Source organism: Syzygium oleosum, unplaced genomic scaffold, assembly GCF_021117445.2.
Source record: "Syzygium oleosum isolate NSW1041296 unplaced genomic scaffold, Sole_v2.1 Sole_v2.04, whole genome shotgun sequence".
Classification (NCBI taxonomy): domain Eukaryota; kingdom Viridiplantae; phylum Streptophyta; class Magnoliopsida; order Myrtales; family Myrtaceae; genus Syzygium; species Syzygium oleosum.
In genome coordinates this window covers 8978177-8997279 of record NW_026607488.1, presented here as the reverse complement: position 1 = coordinate 8997279, position 19103 = coordinate 8978177, and the positions used below count along the sequence as shown (strand labels likewise).

At 41.4% G+C, this 19103-nt stretch overlaps 1 protein-coding gene and 1 pseudogene across 12 annotated transcripts; one reads left to right on the top strand and one right to left on the bottom strand.

Moving 5' to 3' along the window:
• Positions 1–591: 591 nt before the first annotated feature.
• On the bottom strand, positions 592–10093 carry LOC115679436 (uncharacterized; annotated as a pseudogene).
• A 2188-nt stretch (positions 10094–12281) lies between these two features.
• LOC130137911 (uncharacterized) lies at positions 12282–17699 on the top strand. Of its 12 annotated transcripts, XR_008816332.1 has the most exons (6): positions 12282–13002; positions 13090–13182; positions 13283–14009; positions 14107–14160; positions 15034–15688; positions 17614–17699. XR_008816332.1 is itself a non-coding variant. In XM_056310484.1 (3 exons), the coding sequence occupies exons 1-3, from the start codon at positions 12893–12895 to the stop codon at positions 15213–15215; spliced, it is 390 nt and encodes a 129-aa protein (XP_056166459.1). In that variant the 5' UTR covers positions 12282–12892; the 3' UTR covers positions 15216–15664. The 12 variants fall into 12 exon arrangements, 1 of the variants encoding a protein (XP_056166459.1); XR_008816329.1 differs by having other exon boundaries at positions 12282–12445; positions 12542–13002; positions 13283–15688; XR_008816327.1 differs by having other exon boundaries at positions 12282–12763; positions 12860–13002; positions 13283–15688.
• Positions 17700–19103: the final 1404 nt, after the last annotated feature.

Genomic DNA, 19103 nt, shown 5'->3' with positions numbered 1-19103 from the left:
TTAAATCTCCAACACCCACCTTCATCCATTGTCTTTTTTCTAGACCGAACTATAAAGTCTACCATCAGGCCTGCGTTGCTGCACCACAATGCCCACTTGCCTGGAAACCACTTTGGTCACCAAATTCCTTCACTGAGATATTCACCAGACACCGGATAAGTTTTACTACTTGATTGCATCTTTGGAAATTTTAGAACTCAATTGCACTTTCGCGACAAATTTTAGAACTTCTGATGCACTTATCCCAAAGTAAAATGATTAAATAAAAGAAAGCATGAAAATATTAGGAGGAAAAAGTATATTGTTTCTTAGTGTTTAATCCAACTAGATTAAGCGATCAAGCATGTTCGCGTGATTTCACTAACTTCACCGAGTAACCGAGTTCATCTAATCAATTTGATGAGCCCGTCAACAATTTTTGTGAGCAATACTAGAGGAAAGCAAATAGATTACCATACATGACAGATGTACATGCATAAGCTGCTTATATACATAGGAAAAAATATTAAATCATGTCTTCATCTAATAGTTTAATTTTTTAGAATAGTTGGTGGTAGTCCCACATAATCTATATCTAAGGCTATGAAAATATATAATTAGCCATACAAATAAGAAATTTAGAAAGATTTGAACTCAACATCCTGCTCTGATATCACATGACAAAGCCAACCGTGGATCAATATTTAAATATTCTAACATAAACAATTCATTCACGCGCGAAGATGCTGCCTGTATATAGTTTTAGCTTCTTTCCTCCTGAAAATCCTCTGGAAGCAACTAGAACAACCTTTTTCCGAGGAGGGAGATTCTGTCCAGGCAGTGGGATCTTTAGATTGCTCTGGGATGCTCGAGTGGTATTTGTCTGTCTTGTGAGCCAAGAGAAGCCACACATGAGTGATGAGCTCACCTCCTCTTCTCAGTAGCTTGGCATGGTGATACACTTGACACTTGTATGCTGCATGACACAGCATCTCCACCCAGATGCTGCTGATGATCTCCCACTTGTTGTCCTTCGCCTTCAGGTCGACCACGAGCTTCTGCACTTCCAACAGCACGTGCCAGTCGCGAGTGATAATTGTTGCCTTATCATGGTCCACGAGGTCTGTGACATTTCCATCCGCAGACAACAGTTCGCTAATTGCTTGGCTATGGTGTTGGTCCCTCAAGAAAAGCCTCAGTGCGCAACAAGTGTGCTCTAGCGTGATGTCGGCAGTGGTGAGGGACAACATGTAAGGACGCAAAGCAAGGAGGTATATCATGCAACAAGGAGGTATACTTCGAGGACCCTTGTTTCTCACACCGGGTACGCCCACGTGAGCTTAGGGAAACTGAAGTGTTATCCGACGACATGTGACCCCTGCGTGCGGAATGCGGGGGTTCGGGGGCAGCGCCCCCGACACGGGTGTCCCGCTGCCCGGTCAGCGGGCGGGGGTTCGGGGGCAGCGCCCCCCGACGGGGGTTCCGCTGCCCGGTCAGCGGACGGCTGCCCCGCTCGCCGGTGAGCGGGCGGGGGCTCGGGGGCAGCGCCCCCGAAACCTCAACGGGTTTGGGCTTTTATTTAAGTTGGCCCGTATGGTGCGAGATTAAGATATTTCGTATAGGTTTAGGTTTTGGGCCCGTTTGGGGCATATATATATTTTGCTCGTTTTTTTTATCATTGTAACGAGTTGAGTGGCTGTAAACCGAAAATATAATAAAATCTCTTTGCAGGACGCAGCCCTACATGAGGGTGAATCTGGGTAAATTCGTGCATCGTCTATTTTCTCTGTTTTCTGCGTGATCGTTCTGTTTCGGTTCTCGATACATCCCTTCAAGGAGTTTGCTTCCTACATGAGCATCGGAGTTTTTGCTTTCCGATAAGTGCAGGATTTCCATCGCGACATGCCAGATAATGATGCTCTTATCGAATTCTGTAGTGATGCTATCGCTCAGTGTTTGATTCTCTTGGATGTCGTGAGTCTTGAGCGTCCACTTACCTCTTTCCGTGAAGGGCAGGAGGTGTCGTTTCTCCTCTAGCTCGGTCATCTTTTGAACCACCAGTGCCTTGAGGCCCGAGGGGATGGTCTGGCGGGAGTGTAACCAAAACCTCCTGAAGATCTCCCTTTTGCCAAACCAATCAAGAACCACGCCGACAGGCTTCCACCAGTCTTTGTATAGGAGGTGGCGGTCTAACAAATTGAGCTGCCCTATCGACCTCGACCATCTTTTCCGCTTCATGCACCAATCGGCTAGAAATGGGAGGAGCCTTCGAACGAGCGGCACCTCAAGGTTCATACACATCTTCACCACTGCCCAATCCGAAAATGCCAGCATCACGATCTGATAAAGCTCGAGAGATGTGACAGCCATCAGTAACACGTAGGTGTAGGTGATAAACATATCGATCAAGAAGGCATTCTTGGAGATGACAGCGAATCCACACAAGGCAAGAAGCCACAGAAGCGGCCTATGAGGCCGAGTTTGGTGTACAGAATCGGCGCTTTAGTGTAGAACACGTCAAACATGAAGTCCAGCTCAATCTCCGTCATGGTGAAAGAGCGGTGGGCAGTGTAATTGTCAATGGACATGCAATCGTGGGATATGAACAGAGGGTGGTACAGCCAGTTCAAGAGGTGGGGCTTCAGACAGTCAAACCGAAAGTAGGCCTTCAAGATATCCTTTGCGGCGTCAAACTTCTCATCCTCTGGGGGGAAGGCTTCGAACACTCGCTGAATGCTGGCTTCATCTTTCATGTCCTCAGCGGTCACGCTCGAATTCTCATCATACACGGATCGGAGAGCCCAGACCCACCCCGCTGACTTCATGATTCCAACCATGAACAAGGGGAAGTACAGCCTTGAGACTGGGGACGATCCATCCCAACAGCGAATGAGAATCCAAACCACAACGACAACCGTAGCTCCAACGTTCAGAACCTGTCTCAATCCCAGCCGGTTATCTTCCACCGCATAGGCCGTTATGCTGTCTGGGTACCCAAGTTGCATCAGAAGCAATGGGGCCAATAGCCCTTCCAACGCTGCATTGTTACCCGGATTTTCAGGATCATCAATGCGGACCACAGTAAGCTTGCCCAGCGCAATTGTCGCAACATAAGAAAGGAGCAAATAGGTGGCCCAAATGATGAGTCTAGCTAAAATCGACGTCATAAATTTCTGACGGCTGCCTAATATTGTGAGAACAATCTCGCAGGCAAGGCTTGCAGCGACCAAGAACTGAATCCCCCACGCTGCCCACAGGCTTTTTAACAGTGGCAACACGGTGTTGATTACCGAGAAAATCCAACTGATCAAACTCATGGCAGCTTCGTTCAGGTGTGCTCACTAGACATCAATGCAAATGCCAGGGTGAGGAAAATGTTCACATTGCTTCTGAAGAATAACTACTAAGAGCTTGCACATAAGTGCATAAATGCATACATTATTGCATGCATTACTTCTCTCAATCTGTCAGAATTTCGCACAACTGTAAGTAAGAATGTGCACATAGTTTATCCTACAAGCTATGCATAATTGGGACACCGGATCTTCATTTGGTCTGTATTGGATGCATCATATGCGTCCTGACACACACGGATCAAACCCAGCGTGCTTTTTTATGCACAAGGTATGAACCGATGAAAAATATTTTCTTGAGCTTATCGTGTTTCGCTTGTTATTAACAATGACTGTCAGGCGTTATAATTACCCAAGAACTAGAAAGGAAGATTTACAATGCAGTTAAAATTCTTTTTGATAATTTTCTCATCCGATTATCTGACAATTATAAGAATTAATTTAGTTCATCGAGAGTCCAGGCAAAGAGAGTACACAGGTAGATATCTGTTTTTCCGAAGCCTATTTGTTTACACTTAAAACAAAAGGAAAAAGTTTTTTTCTCCCGTCAAAATTTACAAAGAATTCAGAAAAATATTTAAAAATTATATGCAAATCTACAAATTGACCAATGAAAGTTGTGAAAGTGTCGGGCATTTTGAATATGAAAAAATAAGTAAAAATTATACTTTCTCCGCCATCTATCTCCATGTTCATCTCTCTTTCCTTTCCTAGAGTTGTTGACCGTATTTTCTTTTGCAAGACTTGTATTTTACCCTTTTCTTTGTTACTCCTTCTACTTTATTTATTTATTTATTTTTGGTGATGTGCTCATCTAGATCTTCACTATCTATGAAAGTGGCACACTTCTCGTGAGTCTGCATTTTCAGAATACTAAAGCATTTTCTTAAATCAAATAAGATCTAAGGTGACTAATATCTAAAGGAAAGAATCATCTACTCCAAGAAAATTTCCCAATTACAGCTGAAAAATAATATCATTTTCTATTATTAGCTTTGCTTTCTTGAAGCTAGTAAGTTATGACCATTCTTAGAAAATATGGACTACCCTTCCGTGGGCTAGGGGAAGCGAAATTATTGGTCTTCCATTTGGTTTTATCGTCATCGATTCTTGGTTTGCAAATGGTAATTACAATTTCAATTGTATTTTTCTTGTATATTTGAAAAGGTTATGAGTTAAATCTTTAGTTACTTATTATTTTTTCCAGTGATTAGAATTCTGATTTTAAAAATTAAAATAAATATTTTATTTTCCGGAAAAAGTACATTTTTCGCAGTTTGAGTTATATTCAATTTTTACTGGATTTTCAATGTAAACCCAATGATGGACCGGGTCTCGTATTCCTCGTAAGGCAATCATGAAAGCACACAATTGGCAAAACATACTAATTTATTCAGTTTTGTCGAATTTTTTATGTTGACTGTCACGCCCCGAACCCCAACGAGCTCGCGACACCCCTTCCACGGTCGTATTGAACGCGACGTCCCAGGACACGTCGCCGATCCAAACGAAACATCCAACGATAAAGGCAAGCGGAAGCGAAATAAAAACAACCCAGACAATTAACCATGACCAAGGGATAGCACTAGCATAAAAATCAATATACGCATTTTATAAAAATACTTGGAAGATACAAACAGCAGAAACACGTTCATCAAAAGGGGTAAAGGTTGAATAACCTACTTCACTATACAAAACAGAGGCAACCAAAAAGGTGGAATGAAACATCAAATGTCCACAGTCACTCCCGGTTTCCGAACTGCACATGACAACTATTCGTCACTCCAAACCTGAAAATGTTTAACAACGGGAATGAGATAAATCTCAATAAGTAAACAACCCAAACCCCACGTAGGTCAATGCGTACCCAGACGAGTCTTAACATGCAATCTAATAATCGACGTACTAAAACTCGAACCAACAATCTTACCTCGCCATAACTCATGCACCATCCCTGCACATTAGCCCAGTCACTAAAATGCAACAACACTCAGGCTGTGTTCGTTTGGCGGAAAATATTTTTCAGAAAAATATTTTCCGGTGTTCGGGGGCGGAAAACATTTTCCCCTCAATGAGGGAAAACGTGACCAAATTGGCGGAAAATGATTTCCGCTTCTGAAAAGCAGAAATCATTTTCCACCAAACTTCTCCTTCCCCCCTCCGGTTGCCGCCGCTGCCCCCCTGGATGTCGGTCACCGCCGCCGATAGCCGGTCGACGCCGCCGCCACCGGTCGCCGGCCGCCGGTCGTCGGGGGAGAAGAAAAAAACAGGGGAAGGGAGGTGGTGGCGGCCAAGGGGGGAAACAGGGGGGCAGAGGTGGCTGAGGGGAGAGGCTGGGTGGCGGAGGTGGAGCGGCAGCGGCCGGAACGGCGGCACGCGGAGGCGGCGAAGCCAGGGTCCGAAACAGGGGAAGGTGCCGGGGAAGAGAGAAACAGGGGGAGGGGGATGGTCGCGAGGCGGCCGGAGGCGGCACGGCGGCGTCGCGGGCGGCGGGGCGAGGCCGGACGAGCTGGGCCGCGGCGGACGCACGGCGGTGGTGACTGGTCCGGGCGGAGCAAGCAGGAGCAGAAGAAGCAAGAGCAGTCGGCCCGACGAAGAAGAAGAAGAAGAAGAAGAAAAGAAAAGAAAAGAAAAAGGACGAGAGAGAGAAGAGGGGACAGGTCTGCATGAGCAGAGGGGGAGTGGACGTGAGCGTGAGAAGGGGGGAGGGGACGCGGCAGAGAGAGGAGAGAGAACAAAAGTCAATTATTGCATTCGAGTGTGATCCAACGATCACGGTTCAAACTCAAAAACGATCCAACGGCCCACGAAAATCCTAATTAATATTTTAGGAAAAATGGCCAAAAGAAAATAACTCAAAACACACTACGAGGAGATTTACTAATCCAAATCTGCACCCAGTTAAAATTTCACTTTCCACATATCTCAGGCAATATCGAGGCTAGCCATAATAATATCGACACCGTCCAATTAAATTCGTTCCGAAACTCCGAGAAATTCGACGCCAAAGTTTAGGCTCTAAATAACGGCCAAATTCGATCGAGTGCGATTCTAGCGAAATCTCTAATTTAAAAATAATAACCCAAGAGTGATCAGTTCCGGGCGAGATTTTATTATAAGCACACTGACGAAATACCCGTTTTATAAATCTAAAAAATGGGCCGAAATTCGGAATGTCACATTGACTTTTTCGGTGACTAAAGAAAGAAAATGTGGAGACTGATTTGCGGAAAACAGAGAAGTTTTCATTGGAAATGTGGCAATTCCTCTTGAGGCAATCATGCATAAAATTATTTAATTTTAAAAAAGATAAGATACATAAACATACGTACGATTATGCACCAAAAGACATCAACAGTGCTAGCTTTTTGGCAATTCACATAATTTTTCTTGTTTCAGTTTAAACATACATAAAATTATTTTAAAAAAGATACGATACAAAAGGTGATTATTTTGAGTATTTTTGTTCATTCAAAGGATTATAAATCGTCATTGCAATCTTATGCAAGATCAGCATATTCAAGCAATTAATGTTTGGTAAATCACTCTTCGATATAATTTTTATTGGAAAGAAAAGGAATTGAAATATCATTTTTTAACATAGCTATGCGAAAATGAGCTTAGCCATTTGTAGAGAGAGTACTCAAAAGTTTGTTTTCTTTTTCACTTTTGAACAAATGATGAATTTATGCCTAACCGAATAATTTCGTTTTGGGATTTTCTTTTTATTAGCCTCCACATTCTATTGAAGTTCTCTAAAGGTGAATTCTCCACAAATTCTTTATATGGTGGCTTGTAAGTTATTCTGCCTCTACTACCTTTCATTCATTAGCTTTTCAAATTATTTTCAAAATATATTTATAAAAAGAAAAGGAAAAAGGTGGAGGAGAGGTGTTACGGGAGTATTTAGTAGCAATGTGTAGGTTCAGAGTGGGTAAAATATTTGCCCTACACTGCATGATCTTGGAATCACCGTGCAACTTGGAACTTGTTGGTTCCACAGATTCTAAGGTACCCTATACTATCTTGTTCTCCTATTTTTCTCTTTGACCAAAAATTGTTGCGATACTAGTTATTAAGACATTGAACATTCAACATAAAAAAAAAGAAGAAGAAGAGATTACATGTTAAGATACATGCACATGTCTAATAGTAACATAATCCTAAAACATTACAAACATCAAAAGTAAAAATAAAATAGATAAAATCAGCTTCTACCTATCATTTAAATACATGAGTTGACATGAAAACCTATCATAGTCTATTGAGAATGAGAACAAGAATTTTGTCATCCGTAGACATTGCCAAGCTCGTCACACACACTCACACGAGAGAGAGAGAGAGAGAGAGAGAGAGAGAGAGAGAGAGAGAGAGAGAGAGAGAGAGAGAGAGAGAGATGTTTTTCAAATGAGGTTGTAAACTACTGATCAGTTAGAGTTTTCGCACATTGAAATGTGAAAAATTTCATGAGGAAAATGAGAAAGTTGTGAATAATTAAGTACTCATTTATTTACTAAAGAAAGTAAAAAGGGAGTATCTTAGAAAGGGTACATTATACTCACTGTTCCGAAATTAATTGAACCTACCGTGCAGGTTCTGCAAGGTCCGCAGATTTAATGGGTTCTCCTATACAGTCCCAGTATTTTGTCTTAAAAGAAACCTATCCTAACTTTGGGTCTCTGACCTCATGGACTAAGGCCTTCTTCGTTTATAATTTTGGGAGTTCTATTACTTGTAAGCTTTGGGAACGGTGATAGAAAAGATGAGTCACACAATCAGAGGGCCACATGTCAACTTCTCAATGGCCTTCTACTGTGTTCACCAAAATGCTCATATAGTGATGGATTAGATGACTTTAGGACAATTGCTCTCCGGTTGAATTTTCAAAAATTTAAGTAGAAGCGGTTTGGGAAAATTGTCCAAAAAATCCTAAACCTATTGGACTTTTGCCAATTTAATCATAAACCTTCAATTTTACTAATTCAATCCTAAACATTTTCACTTATTGCTAATTCAGTTCATTCGATCAATTTTGGCTGGCTGGGGCTGACGTGGCTACTGCCATCCGACCAACGTTGAGATCGAGGATGACCTCACCGTTGTTGGCTTTCACCTTGCCTAGCGACGGCGAGTCGGCCTCGCCCAGCCAAGGCGAGGCTAGCTAGCGCCATCGTAGGTCGGCCTCGCCCAACCATGGCGAGACCAACCTCGTCGTCGCTGGGCAAGGTCGGCCTCGATCTCGCCCAGGCAGCGGCGGGCAAGGCTCGCCTCACTAGTGGCTGGTGGGGGTGAGCTTCGCCAGAGGTCGACCTCGCCGGCCAGTGCCTTTGGCCGATCACCGAACTGGTCAGAGAGAAGAAGGGTAGAAAAAAAGAAGAAAAAAAGGAAAAATATATTAAATATTCGAAAAAAAAAAATTAAAAAATTTTCACGTCAACGCCGGCTGATCAAAATTGGCCGAATGGGCTGAATTGGCAAGAAGTGAAAAGGTTTAGGACTAAATTGGCAAAATTAAAAGATTTATGACTGAATTGGCAAAAGTACAATAGATTTAAGACTCTTTGGATAATTTTCCCCTCCGAAAATAATTCCTGTAAACCTACCATATTTCTAAAATCCCATTCACAAAGGACAGATTGCATTCAATAGCATATCTGCTATACCTTTCCAGACCTAGCAATCTGTAAATGTCGAAATTGACAGGTTGTGGAGGAACAGAGAAGGGTCATAATTTCTCCTGAAAGTTCTTTCATCAATCGGAAAATGAACATCGAAAACAAAACTAAACATGGGCTATAACTTGCATAGAATATGGTTGAGTGTACTGACCAACAAATTAAAGTACAATAATTAATTGCCGAAACATCCAAAGCGCGGAGAGCTGACGGACATTTTTAGAATGTTATGGGTTAGTAAGCACAACAAGCAAATGCAAGCTAACTAAAGTGACAGGAAAGAAGGAGGTCCAATGCAGTGCAAGACTAGCGCCACCACACCTGAACTCTGAGGGCTGACGATTCCCAGGAGGATTAGTTAGAAGACGCACACCCGACATCAGAAAATTCGAAGAAACTAAAGCAGAGAAAAGCAACAGAGATATTTGTCCTAAGAAGCAATGGGAAGGAACAAGTACCTGGAATAGGTGACGTTGTCTCTTAGCTAGCAGAACACTTGTTTCTTAGCACTCAACAGCAATTCACTGTTTGTGGAACGTCCATTTGTTAAGTAAGAAAAGGAAAGGCATGGGGATAAAAAGGGCAAAAAGAAATGGGAATTTGATTATTTGCTTGCAACTTGGGTCTGAGGCTCTTTTCTCTTTTGTTTGGCCTAACGGGTACGTTACTGTGTCTGAAGATTCGACGTCCATCTTTAAGGTCACACGTGATTCTCGTTCTTTCCTGGACTTTTGGCTCTTGGATTGGACAAAATGATAACTCTAGCACCAACCTCGGGTCTTGATGAGGAAAACTTCAAGAAAAATGTTTGTATTTCTTGCGTTTAATAGGATTTGTCAAATGAGCTGGAAATCATTATCGGAGGTTCGGTGTCGGAAAACTTTAGAACGCATTTAAGACAAATAAACCTTGGTTCGGTGTGTGATCTCGGGACCTTGGCTGCAAGACTCAAGACCTCGAGCCTTGTGCTTAGGATTAAGGCGCCCAGATTCTGTTGGAATCATCTATTCTTCACTTTTATTTGCTAAATGCAAATTTTATCTTTATTTCAAGTCATATTATATAAGGAACGCTTTGTCACCATCGGCATTTGGAGTATGCAGTGAAAAGACCTATAGAAGCTAGATTGACCTTGATAGACGATAAAGAAGTTGGAAAGAACGGTATTGTCCTGAGAACTTAGAAGTTTCATGATAATTTGAACAGACTAATATACTCAAGAAGACCAGATAGTAGTTCCTAAGTCAATTACCAGCAGATTGCTTGGATAGACTCGATGGACTGCTAATACAAGTAGCTTTCTATATTAACTATGATGAATACATTCATCATGTAATTACATGATCGGGATAAGGAGACTTTGATTTTTCTTTAACTTATTTCGGAAGTCAAAAGGAATAACAGCTAGCATCAAGACTTGGAATTTCTGAATAAAGAATTAAAGCCAAATTAAATAGATTGTTACTTATTTTACTCACTCAATCAGAGTAATGGACTATTACCAAGAATAGCTGTCTCTATGTGGGAAACCTTAGCATCATTAGGATGATTTGATTATGGGCGACCAGATTTCCAGTGATTGTGTCCATCATTTCCAAAAATAATTCAATCCTCTTGAAGATTATCCAATGATTAATTTGGAGATTAAAGACAACAAAAGAGGACCAGCACACATTGAAGGAGTAACGGAAAATTGAGAATGCTACAAACACTGATATAGTCATATTCTCTCTGTGTACTGTGAGCATGATTACATTCACTTGTGTTCTACTCTTTTGAGAGTTGTTGTTACTCATTCTAATCTACTAGTTGCGGAGTGTACGTGTATTAACAGTGCTTGGTTATTGATAGTGGGATCTATCACCTTCAGGTGGAAGCAACACGTGGTTCATTGTAACTACTCACGAGGTTACTAGTGTACTCCAGCCTTGGTAAATGTTAGTCTAAAACAGTGAACGTAGGCTTGACTTGAAACGAATCACTATAAACTATGTGTGCAGCTTTTTTTTTTTTCTCTTTACCTATTTTATATGTATCTAAATAGAAGCATCTTGCAAATTGTTTTTGCATCTATCAAACTTAACTTGAGTTATTCCGCGACAGATTGTGAAGTTTTGTGAATCAACTTATTTACCTTAGGTTGCATTGTTAGCCTCAACAATTGTTGTCTGAGCTTGCGATGCTTGTTATTTGAATTTTTTTTCCTTCTAAGCATAATGATCATATTTTATAACTAACAACATTAATCCAAGTGTTTATGAAGGTCAATCTACTCATATTGAAATCAGGCTTCATTTCGGTAGTCTAGTCAAATGGTTGAGTCTTGAAGAACAATAGTGTTTGGGCTATGGAAATTAAGCAAGACAGCACTTAAGCAACACCATGGCAACCAACAATGTAGGGTGGTCACCTCTTTTGAGATACGAATAGACTCATCAAATGAGTGGGTCGGGTTGGATTTGGGTCAAGTCAAAAATGGTTAGACCCAAATTGACCTATTTAACCCATTTTAACCCATTTCCAAGCAATATAAATCTAGTGACCCAACATGTATTCGACCCAACCCATATTGCTAAAAACTTTAATATTTAACTCAATTTAGGAAAATTTATACCCAAACTGAGGTGAGAGCTCGGAGTAAGCGAGTTCGAGATTGAGTGAGGGTGGGAGAAAGTCATAGAGGTGGGTTGGGTTAAAGTAAGTTGTGAACCCATCTAACACCCATATTATTTTGGTATAATCATTCTAAACCTAATTATGACCCATTTACTAAATATAACTGACATACATAACAACTTTACCCATCAAATATCGGTTAAGAAATGGATTTATGATCAATTTTGACAAGTCAACATACAGAACAGGTTTGACTCGCAAGTGATGGTGACATGTGGTGGTCACAATCACCGCAAGACAACCACTATCAAGTGGTCTCCAAAGCAAGGTGATAACAGCGGTGGTCCACGACGGCTAGATCTGGCCAACCCATGTGATCGAAAGAGGAAAACCGTCAGTTGCTTGATGTTGCACCTAAATTTTCACTATTTCACTTAGTCATTTGCCACATAGAAAATTAGAGATCTACCCCGACCCCTAAATAAAAATATCATTGGCATTGGTTCACATTTGTGTTATAAGCACTGGGAGCATTTTTCATTTAGTAATAACAGGTCTAAATAAAGTGCATTTAAGTTGGTTCAGTCATAAATTGTCGTGGAATTAGGCCAAAGTGCTGCGTGGGTTTGAGGAGCGAGACCATAATCTTATTTTTTTTTTTTGGCCAGAATCAAATACTTTTCATTGATATCTAGTAAAACCATAACCCCTTTTCGGAGTCTCAAAACAGAGCAAGTCTCTAAGGGCCTGCGGAGGACAAATCAACCAGTGATCAGCGAGTGTTTTGTTCATGTGGGTCTTCGCTACCCAGTCCGCGACACTGTTTGTATTTCTATTACAGTATTGCAGTTTTAAATTTGTAAAGAGAGACAGCAACCCACGTGCTTCAGTAATGAGTACCTGCTGTTCCCACGGCAGTGCTTGTGAAGACTTCAAGGTGTTGACCAGGTTTAGACAATCTGACTGGACAGTCAGTCTTTCATCAGCACGTGAGGAGAGAAATTTGAGGGTTTCTACCATTGCTAGGCATTCGGCTTGCTCGGCTGAGGAGGCAGGAACGTCCTTTGCAAATCCGTCAATCAGGGTTCCAGCTGAGTCGCGGCACATACAGGCGATTGATCCTTCGAGTGATCCAGGTTGGTGACCTGCATCTATATTGATTTTCGTTTCGCCCCTTTCTGGAGGAGTCCAGGCGTCTTCTCCTTCACTGTTCTCGGCTGCGCTTTCGTTGTCAAGGTTGTTCCACCTGCTGAAATTTCTGAGCAATTGATGTCCTCTTTCAACCAGCAGCTTTGGATCTGGGAGGTGCCTTCTAAAGACAAAATTGTTTCTTGCTTTCCAGATTTCCCAGAAGACTACCGAGATTATCTCTACACCAGGTGAGCTATTGCTTCTATGATTATAGAGCATCAACCATTCATCTATTCTTGAAATTTGGAATTTAGAAATCTGGATGTTTAGTACAGGGACATCTCAGACTTCCCTCATCCATTTACAGAGAAGAAGTAAATGTTTCGGGGTCTCCACATGCGCTCGGCATATTGGGCATAGTGGGTCAGGTATCATTTTCCTTTTGTACAAACTTCCTTCGTCGGGAGTGCGTTTTGACATACAGACCAGATGAAGTGTCTGATTTTGTGGGGGGTTTTCATTTTCCAGATTCTGTTCCATAGCTGAGTTGGGGATTGATGAGAGGACGAGGCACTTTGAGCTTCTGTTGTTTCGTTTTTACGGAGAGTGTTGTATCCGCTCTTTACCGTGTACTCTCCTTCCCTCGTACCTGTCCATATCAATTTATCTTCATTTATCTGTGGTCTAATATGTATAGTGAGGATCTCACACACCACCTGTTCTTCGAATATTCTTCGTAGGACCCGTTCCTTCCAAGTGCTTGCCTCTTGATTCACAAGTTCATAAACCATAGTTGGGTCTCCTTCATTTGCCGGTCCCCTTATAGTTCCCTAGTTGAGCCACTTATCTTCCCTGATGTTAATTTTTTGACCATTACCAACTGACCACATGACCGAGTCTTCAATTGCCGTTCTCCCCATAAGTATGCTCTGCCATCCTCAAGATGGTCTGGATCCCTTCTCTGCCTTCCAAAAGCACTTAGTTGGGTAATATAAGCCTTTTAGGACCTGACTGGACAGAGATGTCTGGTTTTTAGCTAATAGCCAAGCCTGTTTTCTAAGCATGGCTTTGTTGAATGCTATTAAGTCCCTAAACCCTAGGCCTCCCCTGTCTTTTCCCTGTTTTAGCATTGCGGCCTTCCTCCAGTGTACTCCTTTTGTTGCTGTTTGGTTCTTCCACCAGAAAGCTGTTATTTTTTGCTTAATAGCCCGGCAAACTGAAAGTGGGATCTTGAAAATTGACATGGCATATTGAGGTAATGCTTGGACAACAGTTTTTAACATAATTTCTTTCCCTGCTTTAGACATCATGTTCTCTTTCCACCCTTCAAGCTTCATATTTACCCTTGCCAGAATCCAAGCAAACATTTGCTTTTTGGATGTTCCCCAATAAGAGGGAATACCCAGGTACTTTCCTGTCTTATCAATCTCCGGGACTCTTAGTTCTCTAGCCATGTTCCTTCTTAATGCACTAGGGCTGTCTTTGCTGAAGAATATACCTGACTTGTTCAAGTTCACTGCTTGTCCTGAAGCGTAGCAATACTGGTGAATTATGCTAGCAAGGTTCTAGCATTCTTGTAACGTCCCATCTAGAAAGAAAATTGAATCATCTGCGAATAGTAGATGAGATAGTACAGGATAATGTCTGTTCAATTTGATCCCCTTTATAGTGCCATCTTGCACAGCCTTTTTCATCAACATTGATACGAAGTTTGCAACCGGTATGAATAGGTATGGGGATAAAGGGTCCCCCTGCCTTATTCCTCTAGTAGGCTGGAAGTAATTCAATGGTTCCCCATTCACCTTGATACTCAGTGAGGTTGTTGTAACACATTGCATTATCAGGTTTACCCATCTTTCATTGAACCCCATTTTTAGCATACCGGCCTTCAGAAAGTCCCATTCGATCCGATCGTATGCCTTTTGCATGTCTAGCTTTAAGACCGCCTGAAATTTTTGTTTTCTCCTTCGAACCCTTAGCTGGTGCAAAACTTCCTGGACTACAAGGATATTGTCTTGGATTTGCCGTCCTTCTACAAAGGCACTCTGTTCAACTTCAATTAACTCCGGGAGCCATGATTTCAACCTATTTGCTAGCACTTTTGAGATGATCTTATAAGCAAAATTGCACAAGCTTTAGGCCTAAACTCTTCCAGCTTCTCTGGGTTTTTAACTTTTGGCACCAAGGATATAAGCGTTCTATTTAATTGGGGATTCAACAGTCTAGTTTGGAAGAAGTTTCTGACCTCTTAAAATACTTCCTATTTTATATCTTCCCAGTAGTGTTGAAAGAACTGGCCATTCAATCCATCTGGACCCGGGGCCTTAGAGATTCCAAGCTGGAAAGTTGCTTGTTTAACCTCATCCATCGTTACTTCTTGAAGCAGCCTAAGGTTAGTTTCCTCCTTCACACTACAAGAGCAATGCTGAAGAATTGGGTCAAATTGTCGATGTCCAACTGAGGTATATAGATCTCTAAAGAAATTAGCACTCATCCTCTTTAGTTGTTCTTGATCTCGGGTCCAATTCCCTTCTGCATCTTTCAACATAGAAATTTTGTTTCGTTGTCTCCGCTGAATAGTGGAAGCGTGAAAAAACTTTGTATTTTGATCCCCCCCACTTGAGCCAGTTTATCCTCGAACGCATTGCCCAGTACATTTCCTCCTGACTCCATAGCCGTTGAACATCATTCCTTAACTTTTGTAGTTGTTCTTTTTCCTCTTCAGCAGTTTGCCTATTTGTTATGTACTGGATTTGTTCCATTAAAAGCTTTATTCTTGACTGCCCATTTGAGAACTTCTTGCTCCAGCTTTGTAATGTAGCAGCAGTATTGGTCATCCTGCTCGGGAGGCCCTCAGTTGCTGACATCAAAGAATTCCATGCCTTATTAATCACTCCTCTGCATTCCTCATCTTCTAGCCAAAATGCTTCAAAGGTGAAGTTCTTCTTTCTCCTCTTTTGTGCTTGACTAATAGACAATAAAATCGAACTATGGTCAGACCCAATAGCCGGTAAAGCGTATACTTCTGCCTGAGGGAATTGTAGTCTCCATCTTAGATTGCTTACTGTTCTATCCAGTCTTTCTTTCACCAGCTCTTCTCCTTCACGATTGTTGGACCAGGTGAATGTGCAGCCCTTGCTTTCAAGGTCCATTAGTTCGCAGCTGTGCAGGAACTCTCTAAAAGCGTGTAGTCTATAATGTTCAGCCAATCTTTTACCTAGCTTTTCCCAATGATACAGAACTTCATTGAAGTCCCCCAAGCACACCCAAGGCTGCCTGTTACTCTGGCTGATTCTATATATCTCATCCCACACCTTGATTTTATCCTGGTGTATTGATGGAGCATGAACAAATGTGACTCTCATTCTTGTTTTACAATTCTCCTCTTCGCATTCAGTATCTATTACTGCATCCGAAGCATGTAAGATTGATAAAGCAGCTGGAACATTCCACAAAATTGCTAGGCCACCCCTTATTCCAGTTGGGTTGACCACAAAACACTCATCAAACTTCAACTTCCTCCTCACCCAGTTGATCTTTTCCTCTCGGTTTTTTGTTTCCATTAGAAATAGTACGTCGGGCCTTTCTTAAGCCACAATGGCTCCCAAAGCTTGGACTGTCAAGGGTGTGCCCAACCCCTGACAGTTCCAACTTATAATCTTCGTTTTAACCCCGGTGGCTTATTAGGGCTAGCCACCACAACCCATTTTCCTATGTCTTCCACTGGCCGGATTGGCGTTTCAAGCAATTTGTCTTCATCTATTAGTAACGATTTATCTCCTTGAGTGTCATATGGGCTAAACCTTCTAATCTTCTTACGCACTGGAGTTTCTGCCCACTTTGTTTCTTTTTGTTAGTACTAAGTGGTACCATAGTTAAAACCGGTCCCTTGGGGAGTGCCTAATCTCCAGCCAAATTAACATGGAATTTTCCCAGTTGCTTACTCTGACTTGTTGAATTGCTCTTATCAGTAAGTATGTTCTTTATGCTGTCTTCCTTATTCATCCGGAGTTGCTGGATGGAGCCGGAGCTACTCTCCTCGTAAATAACTAATTGTCCAGGGTGGATTGGTGTCTCTGGAATGCTTTCCTCTTCCATATTATCAAGTAAGTCTTTACCATGGAATAGCTTCCGGAAAGGGCTGCTATTACTGACCTTAGCCTTTAGCCATGAGCCGAAAAGTCTGTCCTCATCCGTGTTCACATCCTCTACACTGAATGGCACCTCCTCGCAGTTAGGTGCATAATGTCCTATTTTCCCACAAGAGAAGCAAAAGTATGGGAGCCTCTCATATTTAAAGTCCAGCCAAATTTTCTTTCCTTCATCATCAGCAAGCATACCTGACTGCAGGGGTAATTTGAGGTCCAAATTCACTCGCGCCCTTCCATAAGACACCATTCCTCGCGTCTCAATCTTTACTTCTTGCACTAGTCCTATGGTACCAGCTACATCACGAACTACTTCCACAGAAAGCCACTCAAAAGGAAGCCCCAAAATATGCACCTAGAAGTCACACGAGTCGAAGTTATAACATAAAGCTGTGGTATTTGGTGTCCATTGTTTCAAAATCAACAGGTTATTCATGAAAGACCATGGACCTTGGTCCATTACTCTTTTTCTTCACAGCTGGAGAATCAAAGGTTATAGCGAAAATACCCTGTTCTAACGGAGTAAAGTCTACATTTTCCACTCGCCATGCTCTCCTCAAAGTGTTTTGGAGAGCTTGAAAGTTGATATTTGGGTTCTTGAGGAGTTGTCCTATCAACGTTAAATTACCTTCCTTTCCTTTTGCTGATGCTAGAGTACTCTGGATGTTCTTTGTGACTTTATCTGACCACAATCTTCCTAGTTTTTTACAGAGCATGGCTAGCCTCTGGTCTGCATCTTCTTCCGACTCCATGGAGGTCGTTTGACACTGGTGCTTCTGAAGTTTCCCGCACCATATGGCGTGAGAAAACCTTACTTTCACAGGACAGTTCCCGCTCCAGAGAGCGATTTGAGGGTTTTGCTGAAGCGTTCAAAGCTATAGATCTGTAGCGAGTAAATGGGTTTTGAGTGGGTGGTTAGTGAACGAAGCATTAGGTTATGGGGGGGCTGATTGTGATTCAATGTGGCTGAGTCTGAATTGGGAAGGAAAACGTGGGGTAGTAAAGGTTTCCTTCTGCTTGACTTCAGAGAGGCGCTTACGGGGGAGCTATTGGTGATTAATGGTGACTGAGTCTGAAAGGGGAAAGGTGAAGTTTGGTAGTTAGGGTTTCCATTTGCTAAGCTACCCCATTGGGTAGAGGGAAGCTCTTCCGAAGGAGAAGAGAGAACTCACCTTGTCGGGGTGGGAATTACTTAGCATTTTTTGACCATAATCTTATTTGAATTGTCAAGATCAAGCCAATTTAATTGGGAATTTCGACCAACAAATTTGTCTCGTTTGCTTGACCAAAAATCATATGAAAGTAAGGTTACAATTGGTAGCTAAGATAAATGTCTTCATCCTATCATATGTTTGGTTCCCACCTAAGATAGGATAAGGTCAAATATAAGAAGATTATAATCCAAATAAAAATATAACGTGGAGAAGTGGGATAAAAGTGGAAATGATTTATATCTATTGTATAAAAGATAGTTTTCTCGAATAACAAACTTTTTAAATTAATTAAATATAAATAATATTTGAATTCTAATATAAAAAAGAAAATTCAAAATAAAAAAATTAACAACAATTTTCGTTTCTATTTATATATTCAAATTTCTTTCTATTCAACAACATATATATATATATATATATATATATATATATATAGAGAGAGAGAGAGAGAGAGAGAGAGAGAGAGAGAGAGAGAGAGAGAGAGAGAGAGAGAGAGAGAGCCTATATTGATTACATATTTTAGGTTTACTAGTATAGTTTGCTATTTAATAAAAACCTTATCAAGGAATGATGGAATGGAATAAAAAAGAAAAGAAATTAAAAAAAGAGGAAAAAATAAAAAATAATAATGAAATAAAAATTAAGTAAAACAACCTAAAATTTAAATGAACAAATTCAAACTTGAAAATGATCTTTCTAATTCTTGAAGAATGAGGGGCAATGAGTTTTCTAAGAAAACTCCTCGCGAAACTTCATGACTCCTCCGTAATTCTTTGATTCACGTCAAAACTCCACGAAAATTGCGAGAGAGTCGAAGCTCCTTATCCTTCATAGCTCTCTTGTTCATGTCAAAAGTCCATGAAAACAGAAAGAGAGTCGAAACTCCTCTCAACTGTAGCTCTATGGTTCACGTTGAAGCCTCACAAAAGTAACGAGAGTCGAAGCACTAGATTTTTCAGAATTGCGAAGGCGAATGATTGTGTTTTC

What these genes read in the sequence shown, in the direction of transcription:
- LOC130137911 (XM_056310484.1), top strand. Translation starts at nt 12,893, where the DNA reads ATGTCCTCTTTCAACCAGCAGCTTTGGATCTGGGAGGTGCCTTCTAAA. An exon ending in CGAGATTATCTCTACACCAG is followed by an intron (nt 13,003 to 13,084) that starts GTGAGCTATTGC and finishes CTGGATGTTTAG; the next exon opens with TACAGGGACATCTCAGACTT. An exon ending in TATTGGGCATAGTGGGTCAG is followed by an intron (nt 13,183 to 15,033) that starts GTATCATTTTCC and finishes ATATCTTCCCAG; the next exon opens with TAGTGTTGAAAGAACTGGCC.